The 20,713-nt window shown below is 30.0% G+C and overlaps 1 protein-coding gene across 2 annotated transcripts; it reads left to right on the plus strand.

The window, feature by feature from the left end:
* The first annotated feature begins 5,613 nt into the window (after positions 1-5,613).
* LOC118031370 (putative E3 ubiquitin-protein ligase RING1a) lies at positions 5,614-10,951 on the plus strand. 2 transcript variants are annotated; one of them, XM_035035751.2, is made up of 10 exons: positions 5,614-6,078; positions 6,198-6,249; positions 8,036-8,094; positions 8,368-8,449; positions 8,563-8,683; positions 8,768-8,809; positions 9,345-9,851; positions 10,087-10,194; positions 10,306-10,515; positions 10,623-10,951. In XM_035035751.2, exons 1-10 carry the CDS (start codon positions 5,934-5,936, stop codon positions 10,647-10,649), a joined length of 1,353 nt encoding a protein of 450 aa, XP_034891642.1. In that variant the 5' UTR covers positions 5,614-5,933; the 3' UTR covers positions 10,650-10,951. The 2 variants fall into 2 exon arrangements, with proteins under 2 accessions (XP_034891642.1, XP_034891643.1); XM_035035752.2 differs by having other exon boundaries at positions 5,614-6,072.
* Positions 10,952-20,713: the final 9,762 nt, after the last annotated feature.

Genomic DNA, 20,713 nt, shown 5'->3' on the forward strand with positions numbered 1-20,713 from the left:
TATCTTTCTCTTATATTTTATATAAAAGTGCAAAACTCATATAGTGCAATTTCCTATAGTGATAAAAAAAATTATACTGTGACCTATAATTTTTCAAAACTCATTATGAAAGTGCAATTTCGACTGACTATATAATGCAAGAGGTAATTGTAATTTTTTAAAATATATCTGAATCACGCGTGCCTGCAGCCCAGCCGGGTCACTGGCTTGGGCCAGTGGCCTGGCCAGGCTAGCTGGGCCAAGCCCAGCCCATGTGGGCTGAGCTGGGCCCAGCCCCAAAAAAACATATGCTGGGCTGGGACCAGCCCAACCTAGCCCAGCCCAAAATAAAAATAATTAAAAAAATACAGAAAAATTAAAATAAAAAAATAAGAAATATATGCATTCAAAAAATATATGTATTATTATTTATTTATTCACTGACGTCAGAGTCGGGAATAAAAAAATAATAATTATTTTTATTCGTTTATTCAATTTTATTTAGCTAGAAAAAAAATAAGAAATATGTGCATTCAAAAAAAATAAATGTATTATTATTTATTTATTCACTGGCGCCAGAGTCGGGAATAAAAAATAATAATACTGATTTAAATTTATTTTTATAGCTACGTAATATTTACCAACACCAGAGTTGGAAATATTCGTAGTTAAATATTCACTGGCGCCAGAGTCAGGAATATTATAAGCAAATTTTCATAACATAAATTAATAAAACATTTAGCAATTTAAGACGAAACCAGCAATGCAGACTGCCTCAGGCAGAACGTTTAAGGGGTGATAATATCTTCCCTTTTACGTAACCAGTCCCGAATTAGAATCTCTGTTGACCAGTTAGGGTTCCTAGTGACCATAATACTAGGTGGCGACTCCTTAAACAAGAATATCCACATTAAAGAACAGGATGCCAGAAATCCGTTTTTTCCAAAGATTTTAAAACAATTTTTTTAAGGCCGCCGCGATGTCGGGTGCGACAGAATGGCGACTCCACTGGGGATTAATGGACTAAGCTTTGCCTTTTGTTTATCAATTGTTATAATGTTTTTTTTATATTATGTTTATTTGTTTATTTTTCTTTAATTTACTGCTTTAGCATGCATCCATGTTTATATTGTCATGCATCACGTTGAGAGCACACACCTGAAAATCTAGGATAAGTGGGAAAGTAACGGTACCTCAATGGCTTTAGCCTGAGTAAGACTCGTGAAACCATCCAACTCTCGCTTGATTGTTTACTCGGAAGTGGTTGATATGCCAAACTGATATTACTCAGGGCCTCTATTTTCACACTACTTGTAAGCCTCATATCGACCTTTCATGGACGATCACTGAGCATGCGAGAGACCCTTTGAAACTAAATAATGACCAACCCTTTGATGCACTCAACAATTAGGATCTTCCTATTAGGTTGTCATCCCGTGAAGGACGTGTCTGCATTCCATACGCATTTTTAATTGAATCAATATTTTTGCATAAATTGCATGATTTACATTTACAGGTTGAAATATAGGTTCCCATTTGAAACCTACATATAATAAACCCTTTCGAGAAAAGACAAATGGAAAACGAAGAAAGAGCCTAGTTGGAAGCCCAACATCAAAAAGAGGTGGACAATCTTAAAGAAGAAGTCGCAAGGCTTACTAGTTTACTCGAGCAGGCCTTGAGAGATAAATCCGGAAAAGCAACACTTACAGCTCAGCCTGAACCTATGTTGGTAAATCCCTTCAATCTACAGAATCTGGGGGCAAATGGATTGTCGTCTGATTTTCAACAAGCCATGCATTTTCATCCAGCATACCCCACGAGAATATCATTTACCATTGATTCTACAGAGAATGAATCTCAAAAGGGCAAAATGGTAAAAGAAGATGAGCTGAACAAATTCATTGCCCTAGAACAAAGGATGAGAGCATTTGAGGGAATTCACCTATATGATCCTATAAAGGCTGCTGAGATATGTTTGGTGCCCAACGTAGTCATTCCAAAAAATTTTAGAGTGCCAGAATTTGTTAAATATACGGGAATTCAATGCCTCATAACTCATCTCAAAGCATACTGCAACAAAATGACTGAGGTGGTTCATGATGAGAAACTGCTGATTCATTTCTTTCAAGACAGTCTGAGTAATATTGCCCTCACTTGGTATATGCGGTTAGACAATTGAACATGAAGAGAACTACGGTTAGCCTCATGTTCTCCAATTTTTCTGGGTTGATTGCTCTGGCTCCCCTCCAATAAGTTGTATCTGTATAATGTATTTATAAAAAATAAATTATTTGTTTTTAGCAACCAAAATTAATCTCTCAAATAAAATAAATAAAAATAGAAAAATTAGTTGAAGTACAATACTTTCAGGTATATCTATCTTTTATTTTTACAAGTAAGATTAACTTCTCATTTTAGTATTTAATTAGTGTTAACAAATCTTATTTGATTTATCAATTCATATTTTTTAAATTTATTTTATTAAATATAAACAATATATCTACATCTGAATTAAGAAAATTCATAATACCCCAAAACACATCCATAACAATGACGTTTTCTTCTTTTGCAATAAAATTAACTTATAATCATACTCCATACATTACACGAGTTATAAGAATAGTTTATATTCTAAAAAAACCTTAATTTACTGTTTTCAATAAAAATGATACTACAAGTCATTTGTATTTCCAAAATTACATTAATTATTTTCATGAAAACATCCGTGCAAATATAGTTTTGATACCCGATAGAGTGAGTATGATTTTGTATTTGAAACTTATTTATGAAAAATTTTATTTTTTTATTTTAAATTTATATTTTTATGATTTTGAATTATTTTAATGTAGTAATATTAAAAATATATTTTTTTAATAAAATTATTTTAATATATTTATAAGTAAAAAATACTTTAAAAAAATAATCACTACTAAAAAATAAATCCCAAACACCATCTTAATTTAGTATTGGACAATTATATCATATACACCAAGTAATAGAATTTTAAAAAATAATTATATAGTTTGCTCCTGACGTTTCCTCGAATCTCTTTCATTCCAAGTTTACGCAAAATTTGATTCTATAAATTGTTTTTATATTCTCGCTCTCTCTTGTCTTCCTCAAGCATTTAAATTTAATTTTATATTAAAGATTATTTTATATATATATATATTTAAATTATTTTAATATAATAATCTCAAAAATAATTTTTTTAAAAAAATATTATTTTAATATATTTTTAAACGAAAAGCATTTAGAACCGTAATCACTATTACAATACTAAACAGATTCTTTCTATTTAAGAATATTATATAAACTGTATTTTTTAAAATTTTAATTGTATTTTTTTGCTAAAAAATATTTTTAATACATGTTTTCAGATTATTTTAATATGATAATATCAAAAATAATTTTTAAAAAATAAAAAAATATATTATTTTAATATATTTTTAAACAAAAAAAATTTTAAATCATATTATTTTCCTCGTATCTTTACAAGTTTTCCCTAAAATATTTTCACATTGTATATCAACCTTAAAAATGAATAGTGTTTTAATCCATCACATGCAACTACAGATCACAATAAACATCCATGGATCCGGTTTGGCACATCCATATTTGAATATAAAATTATTATTTATACCCGACTCGAAACCTAATAAATATAAATTTTAAATACCCAATCCTAAATCGGTTTCAGATATCCATAACCCGACTCTAACCCAACCCCACCACAAACCCGAATAATATAATTTCACAGCTGAAATTTGAAAAAAGGAGAGTTTTAGTGGTGATTGGCGCAGATGAGAGCGCTTGTCTGGATCTGAGTAAGTGCAAACAAAGTTATAAAGATGAAGAGAAGTTTCCGCAGCATTAAAAATCAAGAGAGTGATGGCTCCATGTGTAGATGGGACAGATTAATTGAAGAAACAAGACTTCTTCGTCTCTCTAAATGCAAATCTTGCAAGCATCGAGCACTCCTCAGAGAAGTTTTTCAAGCATCATGCCTGGAGCAGATATACGAGGATTTAACCAGGAAAAGACATGAGGAGGACGATCTGCAAAAGTGTGAGCAGCATAAATTCATAGAAGTTAACGCTACAAGAGGAATAACAGGAGCCTTTAGCGCCTGTTATTCAGATCACAAGCCACTTGGAGAAAGAGTGAGAGGAAGGACCACTGTATATTTTTTTTTTATTAACATGTACATTTGAATTAGTAATTTGTGTATATTTTAATTAATTTTATAAATTTTAAAATAAATGATTATATTTTTTTAGTAGTTTTAAAATTTGTAAGATTTAAACTGCTAACTTTTACAAGACTATGTTTGTTTCTCGGAAAGTAGTTTTCGGGAAACTATTTCCCAAACTTTCTTGTGTTTGTTTGTCATTAAAAAAGTTGGTCAACGAAAAACACTTTTCAGTCAAAGAAAAATTTGACTTGATTTTCAGGAAAGTGTTTTCTTTTTAGCTGTGTTTGTTTTTCGAAAAGTGATTTCCGAGAAATCACTTTCCAAACTTTCTTGTGTTTGTTTGCTAGTAGGAAAATTGATCAATGAAAAACACTTTCCAGTAAAAGAAAAATTTGGCTTAGTTTTTAGGAAAGTGTTTTCCTGAAAAATTTTGGGGGGAAAACACTTTCCGGAAGTTGTGAAAAATTTAGAATTGTCATTATTTACTGATTATATCAAATTTGATCCTCAAACTTTTGATTGCTATATATATTTTGTTTTGAATATTTATTTTTCAATTTCATCTCTTAAAATTTTATTTTTATATTAACTTTGGTCCTTATTTTTTATAATTGCTATTTACTTTTTCCTTATCATATTTTTATTGAAATTTTTTATCTATCAAATTTGGTCCTCATTCTTTTGATTGTTATTTATTTTATTTGAAATAATTTATGAAATGTTGATTATTATTATTTTAATTTCTTCATCTTTTTTTTTTAATATTTTAGATTTGATCTATATTATTTTGATTATTATTTATTTTATTTGAGATAATTTATGAAATTATATTTTTTTTTTCAATTTCATTCTCATTCAACTTTTTAATTTGTAAGATTTGTTTCTCATTATTTTAATAAACTTGAGAAAAATAAAATATTAATAAGTTATTTTCCAGCTCATTTTCCATGACATAACCAAACACTGGAAAGTGTTTTCCAACTCATTTTCCATTACACTACCAAATATCGAAAAATACTTTCTCGAAATTCACTTTCCAAAAGGAAATTACTTTCCAGCAAACAAACGGAGCCAAAGTAAATCTAAACTCTAATTAGTTGAACTACACCTCTCAAAGTTATATATTTTATTTATATATAGCTTAGTGTAATTTTATTTTTATTTTTTATTTTAAGGATTTTAATATGTTTTAGGTAATGTAAATTTAACCCGAAAACTTAAAGTTTTATCTAAATCCGTGATAAGTTAAAATTTTATTTATTTATTTGAGTTGACATACATTAAATTAGTATGAAATTATCATTACTATATGCAATTTATGAATGAATATCTTTTTTACCCCAAATATATTTATTTAGACATTGCGAGTCTCGTTCATAAAGAATTAGTCCATATATTTTGGATGCATAATATTCATATAAATAGAAAGAATCTAATTTGTATAAATAGATGGAAAAAAATAGGCACAAGTCCTGTAATGCAATTGGCACGAGAAACAGCCTCTCTACCCATCCGTTCTTCTCGCTCTCTCAAACGAGGAAGGGTCAAGCCAAAACCTCAAGCAGTACTCCATCACCACCTCCTTCCTTTTTCACCATCTCCTTCTTGTCTCCTCTCTGTAGAATCAAGAAGCAGCAGCACCCATTACCATTAAGCAAAGCGTCACCGATAAAACAAAATCCCCTTCAATTCTTTTGCTTCGTTATTAATATTATTATTACTATTATTATATACATTGGCTTTCAAGCAAAAAAAAATGCCAGCCCAGAAACGTTCCTACGAGACCCTCCAGAAGGAAGATGATACTCTTCTTCGGCAGCAGCAAGACCACACTAACAACAACCATGAACAAAAGCAAGAGCCTCGAAGCGATATTGATGATGACGGTGGTGTTGGTGAGCGTACGTGTGCAAATATTTCTACGATAACAACAAGCACTAGTTCTCGCTTTGTGCATTTTGTTTTGGATTCGATTACGGTTCTTAGCTAAGTATGTTTTCCGTTTCTTTTGCTCTAACAGAATCCGATCGAAGCCAGCCTTCTTCAAGTATTAACGAAGACGTGAAAGAAGAGTAAGTTTTTCTTGTTTTGGATCGCTCTGTTTCATCGATTATGCTGTTTCTTTTTGATTTGGGATCTTCACTTTTTGCTTCTTTCTTACATTTTATTAGTGTATAAAATAACAAGCTTTGTGGGTTTCTCGAGTTTTGTCTTGTCTTTTCTAGCAATGGCTAGCTACCTATAGTTGAATTCTCAACCGCGTATTTCTCTATGATGGCGTGGGGAGTTTGGTGTTGGGTTTAAAGGGTTGTCGTGATTTTGGCTCCAATTGGTTTTTTTGCATGAAAGTTGGTTTCTTGTGTTACCATATATGTGTAGCTGGTTATAAGACAATTGCAGGCAGTTTCGTTTCGGGATTCGTTTCCGTGGCTGGGAATTTTGTATATGCTGGGTAAGATTCCGGTGTTTGCATGTTTGCTGGGTTGTTGAATTTGCATATATTTGTTCGTCTTCCCTTTGAATATGAAGCGTGAATTTTCCTGTAGCACTTTGTTGATGTGGATTAAGTTAAGCGAAACAACTGATCCAAGAAATGGTTTAACTGGCAGCATCATAATTACGGATTAGCTGTTAAGCAATTTGATGGATGATAAGTTCTTGTAATTTGAGAGTCGAGGAATCGTAGTTCTCTACTTGTTTATTTTTATTTTTGCCATACCATGCGGAGCTGTTGAATATGTATATGCATTTTCCAAGGAGCTGAATGATGATACTGACAAAGCTGCAAGCATATGAGTTGTGCAATGCTGTCACAATTTTGAACTCTAAGTTATTTATTTTGTAATTTGATGAATTTTCTTGGTATATAACATCTCTTTTCTTTCTTTGATTACATCTTGTATACCAAATAGTTTGAATTTTATTTTTTTAACCTCGGGATTTAGTGGTTTGGGATCTGATGAAATGCAATTTTCAAATGGTTGCCGTTCTTTTATTGATTGCATAGTCTAGACCAGCATGCAATCTCATGTTTGTAGTGTATATGTCAACAACTCGGGGAAAATTATCAATTTAATAAATGAGATCTACAAGCATTTTTTATCTGTTCCTATGACATTTTAACTTAGATTGGTGTCAGTTGTATTATACCATGCATTTCCTTTTGAAACTGAGATTTGTACAACAACGAGTAGCTATTACTAAAGTCTATGCTGAATCGCAGGTGCATATTAGAGGCAGAACTCACAAGTCTGAAATAGTGTCTGCAAAATAAACTTTTCCAGCTAATTTTACTACTGCAGGTCCTATAATGACTTTTGGCTAAGTGAGATTTTAGATGCTGTTCAATTTATTAGTCTTTTACATGTTTACTTACCTGGTTGCTGATGCAACATTTTCCTGGATGCTTAGAATAGAAAGGAAACATGTGCTTAGCAGAAGGCAACTGTGTTTTTTTATTAAAAAAAAAAAAAAAAGAAGGGATTCTAGATTAGAGCATAACTTTAGGATTTCAGCATTCTTTGGTAGATTTTCTGTCATTAAAATCTTGGAAGGATTTAATATGCATTCAAGCATTTTTCTTCTCATATTTTGCATAATTTTTACACCCTAATAGTTTGGACTAACACTTCAGTTGAGTTCATTTAAGAGCAGCCATGCGTACTATGCTTTTTTCCATAGATAATGTGCTACTAATCAAGTTTGATTTTCATAAATATCCCAGGCATCTGAAGCAACAAGTTTGAGAATAATTCTTATGCATGAAGAAAGAAAAAATTATTGCCGAGCACTAGACATCAATGATTGGCTGTGAATATGTTAGTGACTGACATTGTTTGTGCTTACACCTGTTTGTAGATATGTTGTAGTGAAGTTGTCGGAGATACGGAAGGAAGTGCAATGCCCAATCTGTCTAGGTATGAGCTTAGGGATTTTCTTTAGTATCTTTGAGATAACTTTTGATAGATTCTAAATTACAAATAGCAAGATGTTATCTGCTCTTAAATAATTCTTTAAGAAAAACTATTCTCTAGGATATGTAAATAGCACGATGATTTCACTAATTTCTTGTAAGCTCGTTATCTCATATATTCTATTCAAAATAGCTTCTTTCCCTTCTTTATATGCAAGCAGAAATGTTTATTTATTTTTATTTTTTAGAAAATTGATTTCTCCTTTTTTGTGTGCAGGGATTATTCGTAAAACAAGAACAGTGATGGAATGTCTGCATCGTTTTTGCAGGGAATGCATTGACAAATCTATGCGGCTCGGGTACCAAAATCTTGTTTCCTTGAATGATTCTTCCCCCCTAATGTCTCTTTAAAGGAGGCATTCTGAGACTAAAAATCCACCTTATTTAAAATGTATACCAAAATTCACTACAGAAACAACGAGTGCCCAGCTTGCCGCACGCATTGTGCCAGTCGTAGGTCTTTGAGAGATGACCCAAATTATGATGCACTAATAGCAGCTTTGTATCCAGATATTGACAAATATGAAGAAGAGGTAAATAGGATCCTTCCTAATCAGAATCTGATTCTGCATTAAAATTTGGAATTCAATTATTAGTTGCTTGAGTATCTGTGGTAGGAATTGGCTTTCCAAGAAGATGAGAAGGCACGTAATAAGGAGGTGAGATATTCAATTTTTGTTTCAAGTCTTTTTGTATACAGATTCTCATTCATTCATTCTTTAAATTTCTGGTGAATTGAATTTACTACACCAAAGAATGCTACACAAGCAAAAGACTAAATCATTCTTCATGTGTGTACATGCTATATGATAGTCAATAGCATGACTACACAAGCAAAAGACTAATTTAATTTACGACACCAAAGAATGCTACACAAGCAAAAGACTAAATCATTCTTCATATGTGTACATGCTATATGATAGTCAATAGCATGACTATTGCTCGAATGGTCAAAACATGAATTGTAATTCAACGCTTTATTATTTCTATGTGGATCCAAATGTCTTAGTCTTTCATGTTTCTATCCAGTGTACAGTACCCTTTTACTGGACCTATAATACAGATTTTTGATGATACAAGTCACTAATTTTACAATTTTGAGGCTCACTGGTGAATCCTTCACAGTAAACTTGCCATATGTCTTCTCCCAATTCATTTCTTAAGAGTGTTTAATGTTGAGCTTTATTTGGACAGATCCAGGCTACCATTGCCCAGACTTTTGATCGACAGGCTGAAGCTCTGAGTAGAAAACGGTCAACAGCTAAAGCGACGGCAGCAGTATTTGCAAGGAGAACACCAAGTCGATTTCGACATGCCCACTCAAGGGGAAGAAGAAATTATCAAATAGCTGAACTTCAAGGATCTGATGACAATGAAGATGCAAATGGTGGTGGAGGCAAAGATTCATCATCTACTGATGAGCACAGTGCAGAAGTCAAACCAAAAAGATACCGGAGGTGTTCAGCTGCTTTTAATGCAGATGGAAGTGGTGGTGAAAATGATTCAGAAGTGAATAAAGAATCTGTGGGGGCATCTGCTGGGCTCATTAGCTCCTCAGAAAGGCTTGCCTGGGGCAAAAATGGCATGCGGAGTCACACCCGGTATGGCAGTGCAAATGGCAGCAATGTAAAAAATGCTCGAAACAGTCGCATCTCTAAGTTAGCTGATTATCTACGTAACTTGGATGAAAATGATAATGAGGTAAAGTTGATCCAGGGCTGGTTTTGTTGTGGACTAAATAAAATGAGGAACTAAGGAACTTATTTGCAGCTTTAAACTAGATCAAACAGTTTCGTATTCCAAGTCACAGACTCTGCATCTAACCTTTATGACTGTCGACTTTGTGAAACTATTTTGTTTCTAGATTATTATTTCCCCTTGAGCTCTCACTCACTTTACTGCTTCGAAACGATTGACCTGTTTTCTTTAATTTCAGTTGGATATCAACCTCATGCTTGTTTCTTTTGATGAACAAAGAGTACCCAGTTTGCAGCGCCCATACCTTTGCTGCAGGCCAACTTTGTCGATTAAGAGCTTGTGCCAAGTAATTCTTCTTCCAACCCAAAACCTGTTTTCTATTAATGACATCTCATTTTATTTTAAGAGCTCCTGTTGCTGCATTTAGAATTGGCTATCCATTCTGTGTTGATTGCAGTATGTTGCTTTCCAAACCTCTTTGCAAGCCAATGAAGTGGAAATATATTTGGTCCAAGATATGAATTCCAAGCGCGACTTTTCTGTCTCCATGAGCTCTCCAGTTTCCAGGCACGGTATAATCGATCCATGCAAAGATAAATTGCAAGTTTTAGAAGAACACGAAACTTTGGGAGGACTCAAAACAAACAATTGCATTCATGGGCACCTGGTGAGCTCGTTTTCTTAGTTAACATCTACTATATCCATGCTCACATGCAGATGACAATAGTTGTATGAGCACCGTAACAAATATTTTATTTTGCTTTTTCCCCCCAGCTTCTGGCTTATCAGAAAAAGCTGTGAAAGTTCGAATGGTAGAGACATCACCTATCAACTGTCATGGATACCAAGTTTTCTACATCTTGCTTTACACAGGTATAGATTTAGATACACTCACAACAGGGAACTCTGTCGGGTTTATCTTTCTCAAAGCGTGCACGTTCATGACCATCTGACATTACAGAAATCATAGTAATTGTATAGGTTTATTTAAACAAGAATGAGCATTTTATAGCAGGAAAATGGTGTAAGATATCCAACCTTGTTCGTTTAAGGCTTTGCCATCGACTACATTCGTTCTATGTGCAATGCTGTGATTATGATTCTTTACTGCTGCATTATTTCCTCAAACTCTGATGCATGAGATTTTTGGAAAATTATTTTTTTTACCTAGTTATTTTTATTTTTCTTATTTAGTTTAAGAACTTTTACAGTAAATGAATTCTCTATTTACTCTATAATTATTTATTAGAATTTTTATTTTTCAGAATTAGAGTTTTGGCTTATGAATAATATAAATATGATTGGTTAGTTTGTTTTCAGCGTAATTTGTATTTTAATAAAAAGTTTTCTTCGACTAGCTTCTGTCTTCTTCAATCTTACCCCAAGTTTCCAAGTTGTAAACGGGTTCTTTGCGAAAAATATATAAGGGCACTTCTATGTCCCATCATACCAACATTTTCTAGTGCATCTTTCATTATGATTTTAAAGAATTTATTAGTTTTACATTAGCCCAATGATGAGCCTGCAATCCTGATGTGATTGGAGGATGAAGATTTTGGGATTTTTTAAAAAACTAGCAGAGTTTGCAAAAAAAAAAAAAAAAAAAAAATTGGTAAAGGAGTACAAAAAAAAAAGATTTTGAAAAATAGAAGTTATTTATTTTTATTTTTTTTGGAGAAACAACACAGATGGGCAAAAATCGTGGTTACGAATAGAGATATATTAAAAATTCACGTCTGAAAATAATGACATTTTAAGAGGATAGTTAAGATGAGCTTGTATAAATTGAAAGAGAAAAGAAAAGGAAATTAAAAAATAATGTTTTTAGTGGTATTCTGAAACCTTGATGAATTGACCAGATAAATTTAATAACATAAAAAAGATGGTGGTTATAAAATCAATGGAGGATTTTTTTGTCTGAAATCTATTCCGTAACATCTAAAAAATTCTTCAAACCCTAAAATATCAATTTATCAAACCAAAAAAACCTAAAAAAAGTTTAAAAATATAAAATTAATATAGAGAAAAAAACATTTGTCAACCCAAATCTACTCTTTCAAGCAAGATCATGATTTAAAACCACTATCATCAAAATACTCATTATTAAATTAAACTTGTTGTTAGGTGATTTTTTCTCTTTTTTTTTTTCTAAGTTAAAAATTAAAAGATAAACAAAATATATTTTTGGATCAAAATAAAAATTATTGAGAATTCAAGATTAGACGTATATTTTCTTTGTTTTTACATTTCAATCCTATTTCTTTTAATTTTGTTGTTGTATCATAATTTTAAACTAATTTAATATAATTAGGCTATAAAAATATTCAATTGAAATGAAAAAAAAAATAAAGCAAAAGGAGGCCAGGTGATTAGTAAAGCACCCTAAAAAAATTCATTTATTTTAATAGAGTCCTAGATATTCTTGTAGTACTGAGTCTTGGTCAACATATAGTTTGGATTATCCTTTTTGTTTAATGAATATTTAATAACAATTACAAATTATAAAAGAAATTAAATCACATTATTGTTCTCAAAGATTTAGATTCATGGTGGATTGCTAAGTGCAATCCACGATGGTTTTATTTATTTATTTTTCATTTTGGTCAATGAAAGAATTATAGAATAAATGGTCATTGAAGTCGATGCTTCGTAGAAGATCTTTCGTCTTGCTATGTTAGAGGCGCTTTCATTGCTTTGTTGAATCAATCAATTGGAAGAAATTTTTTTCTTTTAATTTTATCATTTTACTTTATATATTGGTATGGTTTATGTTTCAAAATTTGTTTTGATTTTCATATTCTAATGTATACAAGATGTCATAAAATATTTTAATAATAAATTAAAAGTTGATATTATTATATAAAATTCTAAATTAAAGTTCAAAAATTAAAACAACAAGAATCAAGATTAACACAAAATAACACAATTTTATTTCTTTTTTATTATTCAAAGGGTACAATATACTTTATTTTTTACAATTAAATTTTTTATTTTTTAGGTTTTCATATTTCAACTCTAAACTTTATTTTTGTCATATTTCATTTCCTTGATGTTCAGGAAAACAAGAAAAAGTCATTGAAAAAATAAAAGAAATGAGAAAATATTTGGTTGATTACATTTCAATCACTAAAAAGTTTGATCTTAGTGTCCCCTGATTCGTTCTAAAGAGAACAATTCAATAAAGATGAATTTTCCCTTCAAACATCCTAGGATATAAGGAAAAGTATATCGGGATATATAAATTTTATTTTAATTTGGTTTGATTTATAATTTTTAAGTTCATTAAATGGTATTTTAAGGTTGAAAATAACTTTTATAAAAGTTTTTATGGTAAATTAAAAATATTTCTAGGTTAACACAAGTTGAAATTTAGGTTTTTAGATTTGAAAACTCAAACTCTGACTCTTCAACCATTAGAAATGGCAAACTTTGAACTAAAAGATGATGTTTCATCTATTTTTCAGTTTTATTAAAGAAAGAAAGAAAGAGTGATAGTCAAAGTTTATGGGCTTGGACTTCCAGGCCATGCATGCGTAGACTTTTTCTTTTAGATCATGAACATAGGTTTGTGTTTTAGGCCTAGAAACTCATAACCATTTTGTTAATCAACTTTTAACATTTCTTCCTTAATTTTTTTTTAGTTTTAGAATAATTTTTTTAAAATTATATTTTAAGAGTTATCCACTTATGACATAGTTTTACAAGACAAAATAGAGCTTTTATGGTAATATTAAAATTTACTTTATGAATAATTATGTATTGACCTAATATGCATAATTTTTTAAATATTTTCTAATTAATATTCAATGAGAAATAAATATATATATTTTTATTTGACTATTATAGATTTTTATATAATTTTCTTAGATTTATTATTTTTATATTTTTTTTTCATAAATGTGGGTAAATATGATTGTTTCATGCTTTTTTTTCATTGAAATTTTCTTTCACGATGATAATAAGTTTTTTATTCCACAAAATAATACTTCTAATTTTTATTTTTTTTGTTAATAGAAAAGAAATACATGAATAATGAATAAGGGAATGGAGTTTCGGATTAAAAAGATACGTTGCTTCCTCTTTAATTCAAATCATTAGAATTGCTACAGATTTTTTTTTTATGTCATTACTTTTTTTATTCAATAAGCCATGTTGTCTAATAAAAAAAACCCATGTTATTGTCAAACATTAAAAAAAAAAAAGTCACATTCATAAGAAAAAGTAATGTTGATAAAAAAATGTTTTTTTCTTTATAATTTTAGTATTTTTTTTATTATACATGTAATAAAAGGAAATGGAGTTTTCATGTAGAAATGACATAATTGTAAATTTCACCAATTTTGCTTGTTGTAGTATTTTGTAGCGATGATAAAATCATAATTTTTAATTTTTTTTAGAAAACAAGGTTTTTTTATATTTATACTTGTATTTTTATTATTTTACACTTGACATATTTATTACTATTTCTTTCTTATCTTTATTTTTTGTAATATGTTTTTAGTTTTTTCTTTTTTTCTTTATATTTTGTTTAAATATTATTTCTTATTTTTTACACTTTGAATATTTATCACTCTACACTTGGCCTATTTATACTATTTTTTTGTTCTTATCTTTATTCTTTTGTAATGTCTTTTAAATTTATTTTTTCGTTACACTTTTTTTGAAAAAATATTAAACAAAGACAAAGAAAATGATGTTTCATTGTAGCAATTACAACATTGTTCCATTCTTCGACTACATTACAAATTAGCTTGAGATCTTACATGTTTTTATTAATGCATATAATTTTTATTATATTTTATTATATGTTAGCATCAACTTTTTTAACTCACAATTATATTTTTATTATAAGTTAACTTGTCAAATATGTGGTCTATATCATAAGACTTGAATAACCTTTTTAAAAGTATATTGAAAACTACTATGAAGCGCAATCACTAATAAACCCAATTATATAGGATGAAATTGAAATTCAAAAATCAATTAAAAACAAACACTAAAAAGTAACTCAATTTAACCTTAGTTAACCCGCCAAGCACGTAAATAAAGTCATGAGATAGGGGATAGACTCATAGAAAGAAAATAAAAAAAATCACAAAGTCTAATTCCAAATGAATCCAATGTTAAAAGCTGAAATTAAAAAGAAGAAAAAATTCAATTATGAAAAGGAGAAAAAAAACTCGAATTAATCAAGTTAACGCATCAAACTTCTGATTTAGATCATTAGATTAAGATAACCTCATAAAAAGTAAATTAAAAAAAATATAAAGTTTAATTCCTAATCAACACAATATTGAATGATGGAACTGAGCGAAAAAAAAAATCAATTAGAAAAAGGAAAAAATAACTCAAGTCAGCCAAGTTAATTTGTCAAACTTTTAGTCGAGGCCATAAGATTGGAATAATCTCATAAAAGGTAAATTAAAAAAAAAATCATGCAATCTAATTTCTACTCAACTCTACGTTAAAGGGTGAAATTAAGGGGAAAAGAGTAAATTATAAATACAAGAAAAAAAAATTGAGTCAATCAAATTAGAATGTTAAACTTTTAATCTAGATTGTGAAACTGAGATAACCTCATAAAAAGTCTAATCCCTACTCAACCCAATGTTGAATTGGTTTTTTCTTTTTAATTTCACCCTTTAATATTAAAAAAATTATTTTTATTTTTTATTTCAATTTTGATCCTTATTTTTTTGGTTTTTTTTTTGTCTTTTTGTTCATTTAATTTTTCTTTTCAATTTCATCCTTTAATCAAAAATAAAATTTATTTAATATTTCAATTTTGATCATCATTCTTTTAACTAATATTTTTTCTATTTTGGATTCTTTTATGTAATTGATATTCTTTTTTCAAGTTAATCCTTCAATATTTAATTGGTTGAAAATTATGATTCATGCTTTTTCTAGATAGAGTGTTTTCATTCTAATGTCTCAAGTAATGAGTTTGAAAAGTTAACGTAGGTTGACATCGTTTTTTTACTTATTTTCTTTTCAGCTTTGTGATTTTTAACATTCTATTTTCTACTAGATTATCCTAATCTTATAATCTAGATTGCAGGTTAAACCGAGTTAGCTAGCTCCATTTTTTTTAAGTTACAGGTTTATCATGCTAACTTGAATTGACTTGAAAAGAATTTTTTTGTTCTTTGTTTTTATCCAATTTTGTCGTTTCATATTAACAAGCTAAGAATTGAGCTACATTATTTATCCCTCATTTATATAAAAAGCAAGTTATTGTTATCACTTTTCTACAAAAAGAGTTGGTTCATTTGTTCTTATTAACTATTTTTCTATCATTTAATTTGGCCTTGGTTGGTCTATGGATCGAGTAGTATTTTTTTTATAACAAAAAAAAAAAAAAACATATTTACACTACCCAAACATTATTTTTTACACGAAAGAACTACTCATGATATCGCACGGGTACATGGCTAGTATTATCTATAGAACCTAGAAATAACTGCAATGTCCATATTCGACATTTTTTATTTCTTTTATCTACTTCCAAGCGTGATTTAACTATCATCGCATTTATTGACAAAGTTCAAAGAGGATTAAAAAAAGGAAAATGAAGGGTACGTGGAGGTAAATAAAAAAGGAACTTGACAAAGAAAGAAAACAGACAAGGAAGAAGAATAGTAAAGAGGGGCTCGCAAAATTATATATATATATATATATAAACTAAGAATGGTTTGTAAAACACTTTGGTGTATGAATAATTGTATTATGGATTGTTACAGTATAATAATATTTTTTTCCCTTCACGGTGCAAACCAAGGGAGAGCAAGTTAGGGGAGCAAAATGATATTTTCATGAGGTTGAATTAGCATTAACAAATTGAATGGGAATCTTCATATTTTTGTTGCACAATTAAATCACTAATTTACCCTTAAAATTAAAAATAAATGCTTGGTTTATAAAGGCTTCTTGGTATTTTTTTTTTCAAAACAATTAAAAAACTAAATTACCATTAAATGCAAAAATTCATAAACTTACTGTAGGGGCTTTTTTGTATTTTTATCATGGGTTTTTTTTTTTTTTGTTATGCTCAATTTGAATGAGGAGTAACTCAATCTTTTAACAAATGAAAAATAAAAAATGATTGATGTGTGCAATAACATCCAACATTAAAAAATGATCAATTACCATGTCTTCTAAAGTATTTAGTGGCAACACAACTGACAAAGTGGCGCATGTAATGAGATTTACAATGATTCACGAACGATGGACTTTATTTCTCCTCTCCTCTCATTTCTCCCTATGGACCTCGGGATTAGCACTAGACTTTTCAAAACTCAATTGTGTCCTCTTGTTTATATTTAATTCAATTTTGATCCTCACTAATTTGATTGGTATTTGTGTTGATTTTAATGCATTTAATTTTTATTTTATTTCATTTATTTTTTTATTTAATTTGATCCTCATTCTTTTGATTGATATTTTTTTTATTTTTTTTTTCAATTTTTTCCCTCAACAATTATTTTTTTGTATCTAATTTTAATTTTCATTCTTTTTATTGCTATTTGTTTTGTTTTTTAGTTCCTTATGAATAAGAATTTTGCTTCCTTATTTTTTGTGTTTGTCTTCTATAGGGTAATCTCAATTTCATGATTCGAGTAACTAGTTTCAAATACCAACCAAGTTTAAGTTCTTTTTTTTAGGTTCTTTTTTAAAAATTATTTTTTTTTAATTTCTTCATTTAATATTTAATTATTAGCCATTGAGCTTTGTGATTTGTTTTGTTTTTGTTTTTTTTTTTTTTTGTGGAGTTATCTTAATTTCATATACTAGATAGCGGGTTAGTCGAGTTATTACTCATTTTTTTTCTTGATGTTTTTTGTATGAAATTGATTTTTTTTTACTTTCATCATTTTACATTAAATTGTTAACCCTTGAGCTTTGTAATTTTTTCACTTTCCTTTCTGTAGAGTTATCTTAGGTGCGAGTTAATCAAGTTGACCTAAATTGATCTAGATTTTTTTTTAGTGTTTCTTTTATTAATTTTTTTTTCTATCTTTTTTTTAAAAAATTAATTTTTTAATCTCAATCTCATATCTCACGTGACAAGTTGGTTGAATTCATTTATTTCAGACATCTGCCCAATCACGATTTATTTTCAACAAATAGCTCATTTACTTATATATCATATTTACATTTATATCAGCCCTTTCTTTTCTGTTTGAAGAAAGTTACAAGTTATAATCCGAGTTAACTTAATTTTTTTTTCAATATTTTTTAATTTCATCATTTAACATTAGATTATTGAACCTTGAGTTTTATGATTTTTTTTGCTTTTTATTTTCAACAAGGTTATCTCGAACTCATATTCTGAATTACATGTATGTCAAGTTATTTTAAGTTAACTCAGGTTATACATTTATTTTTTATATTAGAAAGAATTTAATTTAATTCATAATATAGCATGGACCACTTATCCGAGTAATAACTATTAATGATCCGGCTAAAAGGTTGGGTGATTGCTTCACAAGTGTATCCTTGCTTCTTCTTTTTTAGGATAAGAGTAATTGTATTATAAAAAAAAAATTGTATAGAGTACGAGTAGCATACCCCAAAAAGCATAAAAGCTTGCTACTCTAGTCTATCTTATCAAAATTAACAAGGAAAAGAAACGAAAAAGTCAAAGAAATACAAAAACAGACTATGAAGACATACAGCATATGATTGTATCGACTCTCCTTTGCCTTCATCTTAGCATGACAGAAATATAATCTCATGTCTATGGTTCTTACTCATTTCCCCCCCATATGGATGAATAATGATATCACGTCTCTTAAAACAAAACTGAGCAGCTCTTGATTAAAAACACGGTTATTTTTAAAAATATTTTTTATTAGAAAATATATTAAAATATTTTTTTAAATAAAAAAATTTATTTTAACATCAGCACTGCACTTCAAATCAGCACTTCAAATGATCTAGCAGGAGGCCTCTGCTAATTATCATTACACTAAACGCATTTCAGTTGAATACAAATGACAGGCATTACGCCATGTTCCCATTGGGTAGACAAGCAGGTGCTGCTTCGCAACCACCGTCAAGACTTCACTTAACCCTAATCTATGGAGATTTAACGAACTTTTATCCGTCAATGTAATTTTATTTTTTAAATCTCTTCTGAATCTAAGACGCGGTAGAAGTCCAAAATGATGTGTATTTGTAGCTCTGTACAAGGAGGCAAGACCTACTTTGGAACGTCCATCAACACAAAAAATCACATCACTAACATTTTGCCTTGTACGCTCATCAATAATAACGATAGCTGTAACCAGTACGAACTATACCCTCAGGCCTCAAACCCAGTTTTTTAGATCTAAAAACAGTAGACAACAAGGTTAATTTGTTTTACTATACCTTTGCTTCATTGATATGTCCACCATGCAGCAGCCGCTCCTTTTAAGCTGCCTGTATCTACTCGTCCTTTCAAGGCCGTCGTTGTAAAGCAGACCCCAACGATACGTAGGAGGTGAATCTAAAATGAAGTAAAACCCTATGGAGGCTTGGAAGCATCAACAAGATTTATGAACTTGTGACTGCATGTATCTTAATAAAAAAAAAAAACAATATAATCAATAATCAGAATCTACAAGCACATAAGAAATGTTAAGCGGGAAAAAAACAAGGGAATACAAACAGAAAGAACAAAAGTCTAGTTCCATCTATCTATCCTACTATGTCAGTGCATACAAAGCCGAAGTCCATGAAACTAAATTTCCACCAAAAAATAATGGCAACCCATCAGCAAAATAAACTTTCTATTGATGTTTCTGCAGAGCATTCATCTGAATCACTCAGCTTTTCTACTCTCCTATCTGCTAAAGATCTGGAATCAAAGTCCCCTCATACTAACAGTGTTAACAAAGTTAGAGAGCATGACCAAGGATTTCTCGGTCGCACTGCACCAGTATTGGCTTCTCATGGTTCAAACAAGAATCATCCATCTGATATGTCAATCTCCAATACAAAGCTACAGCTACAATCCTTTTTATATCAATCAGAGCAGACTACGGTGACCCGTAACCCCAGCTCCAAAAAAGCAACTCATGGCAATTACAAAGAGATCGAGTGATAAAAGCACTGATGGTTCAGATAAACCAACTTGTAAAGAGAAAAAAGAAACAAAAAAGGAGCGTGCTGCTTCAAGTTCATCATTTTTCCAGGAAATATTTCAACCATTTGTCTCACCATGCAGGGAATGCCATGCTCACAAGCCCACTGTTAAAAGCATGCCAGCAGAACCTATCAAGTTACGCTAACTTGAGGCTCTACTTCTCGATTTTTTCAAAGCAAAATTTCCTAATCATTCATTCATCACTTGAGATAAGGAGTTAAGATGTGCTCCAATTCAATGAGCTACTATAGTGTGGTTCTTCAAAGTTATCTCACGTTTTTGTCAAAATCAGTTCAGGCATTACAGTAATTGAATAAGACTCCAAAAATTGTTTTTTTTTTTCGACTCATGTTGTTTTGAGCAATGCTACAACCCACCCCAGGTATAAAGACTACCGTATGTCTTGTATCCTAGGGTCACACTTCCTTATGATATGGACCAGTTTTACCTTAATCTCTATGTTTTAGCCTTCCTTCCTTTTTTTTTTTTTATATATAGATGTCCAACTCTAGTCAACAACTATTGTATCTTATCATCTACTGTCTGAATGAGCAGTGCATGGATTTCAGATTAATTTACATGTGGTGAGTCATTGAAGGAAATGAAAATGGAATAGTACTAAAACCATCATTAGTAACAATGAGCTTGTAGCTCAGTGGTTCTCTTGCAAAGCAAGAGGTGTCTGGTCCTAACATCAAGTCCCGCCTTTATCAATCCATTACTAATATCTCAA

Source organism: Populus alba, chromosome 11, assembly GCF_005239225.2.
Source record: "Populus alba chromosome 11, ASM523922v2, whole genome shotgun sequence".
Classification (NCBI taxonomy): Eukaryota; Viridiplantae; Streptophyta; class Magnoliopsida; order Malpighiales; family Salicaceae; genus Populus; species Populus alba.

Bases quoted from the DNA above. Each gene is read 5' to 3' on its own strand.
- LOC118031370 (XM_035035751.2), top strand. From the start codon at position 5,934: ATGCCAGCCCAGAAACGTTCCTACGAGACCCTCCAGAAGGAAGATGAT. The intron at 6,250-8,035 runs GTAAGTTTTTCT...ACCTGTTTGTAG, and splicing joins AACGAAGACGTGAAAGAAGA to ATATGTTGTAGTGAAGTTGT. The intron at 10,516-10,622 runs GTGAGCTCGTTT...TTTTCCCCCCAG, and splicing joins ATTGCATTCATGGGCACCTG to CTTCTGGCTTATCAGAAAAA.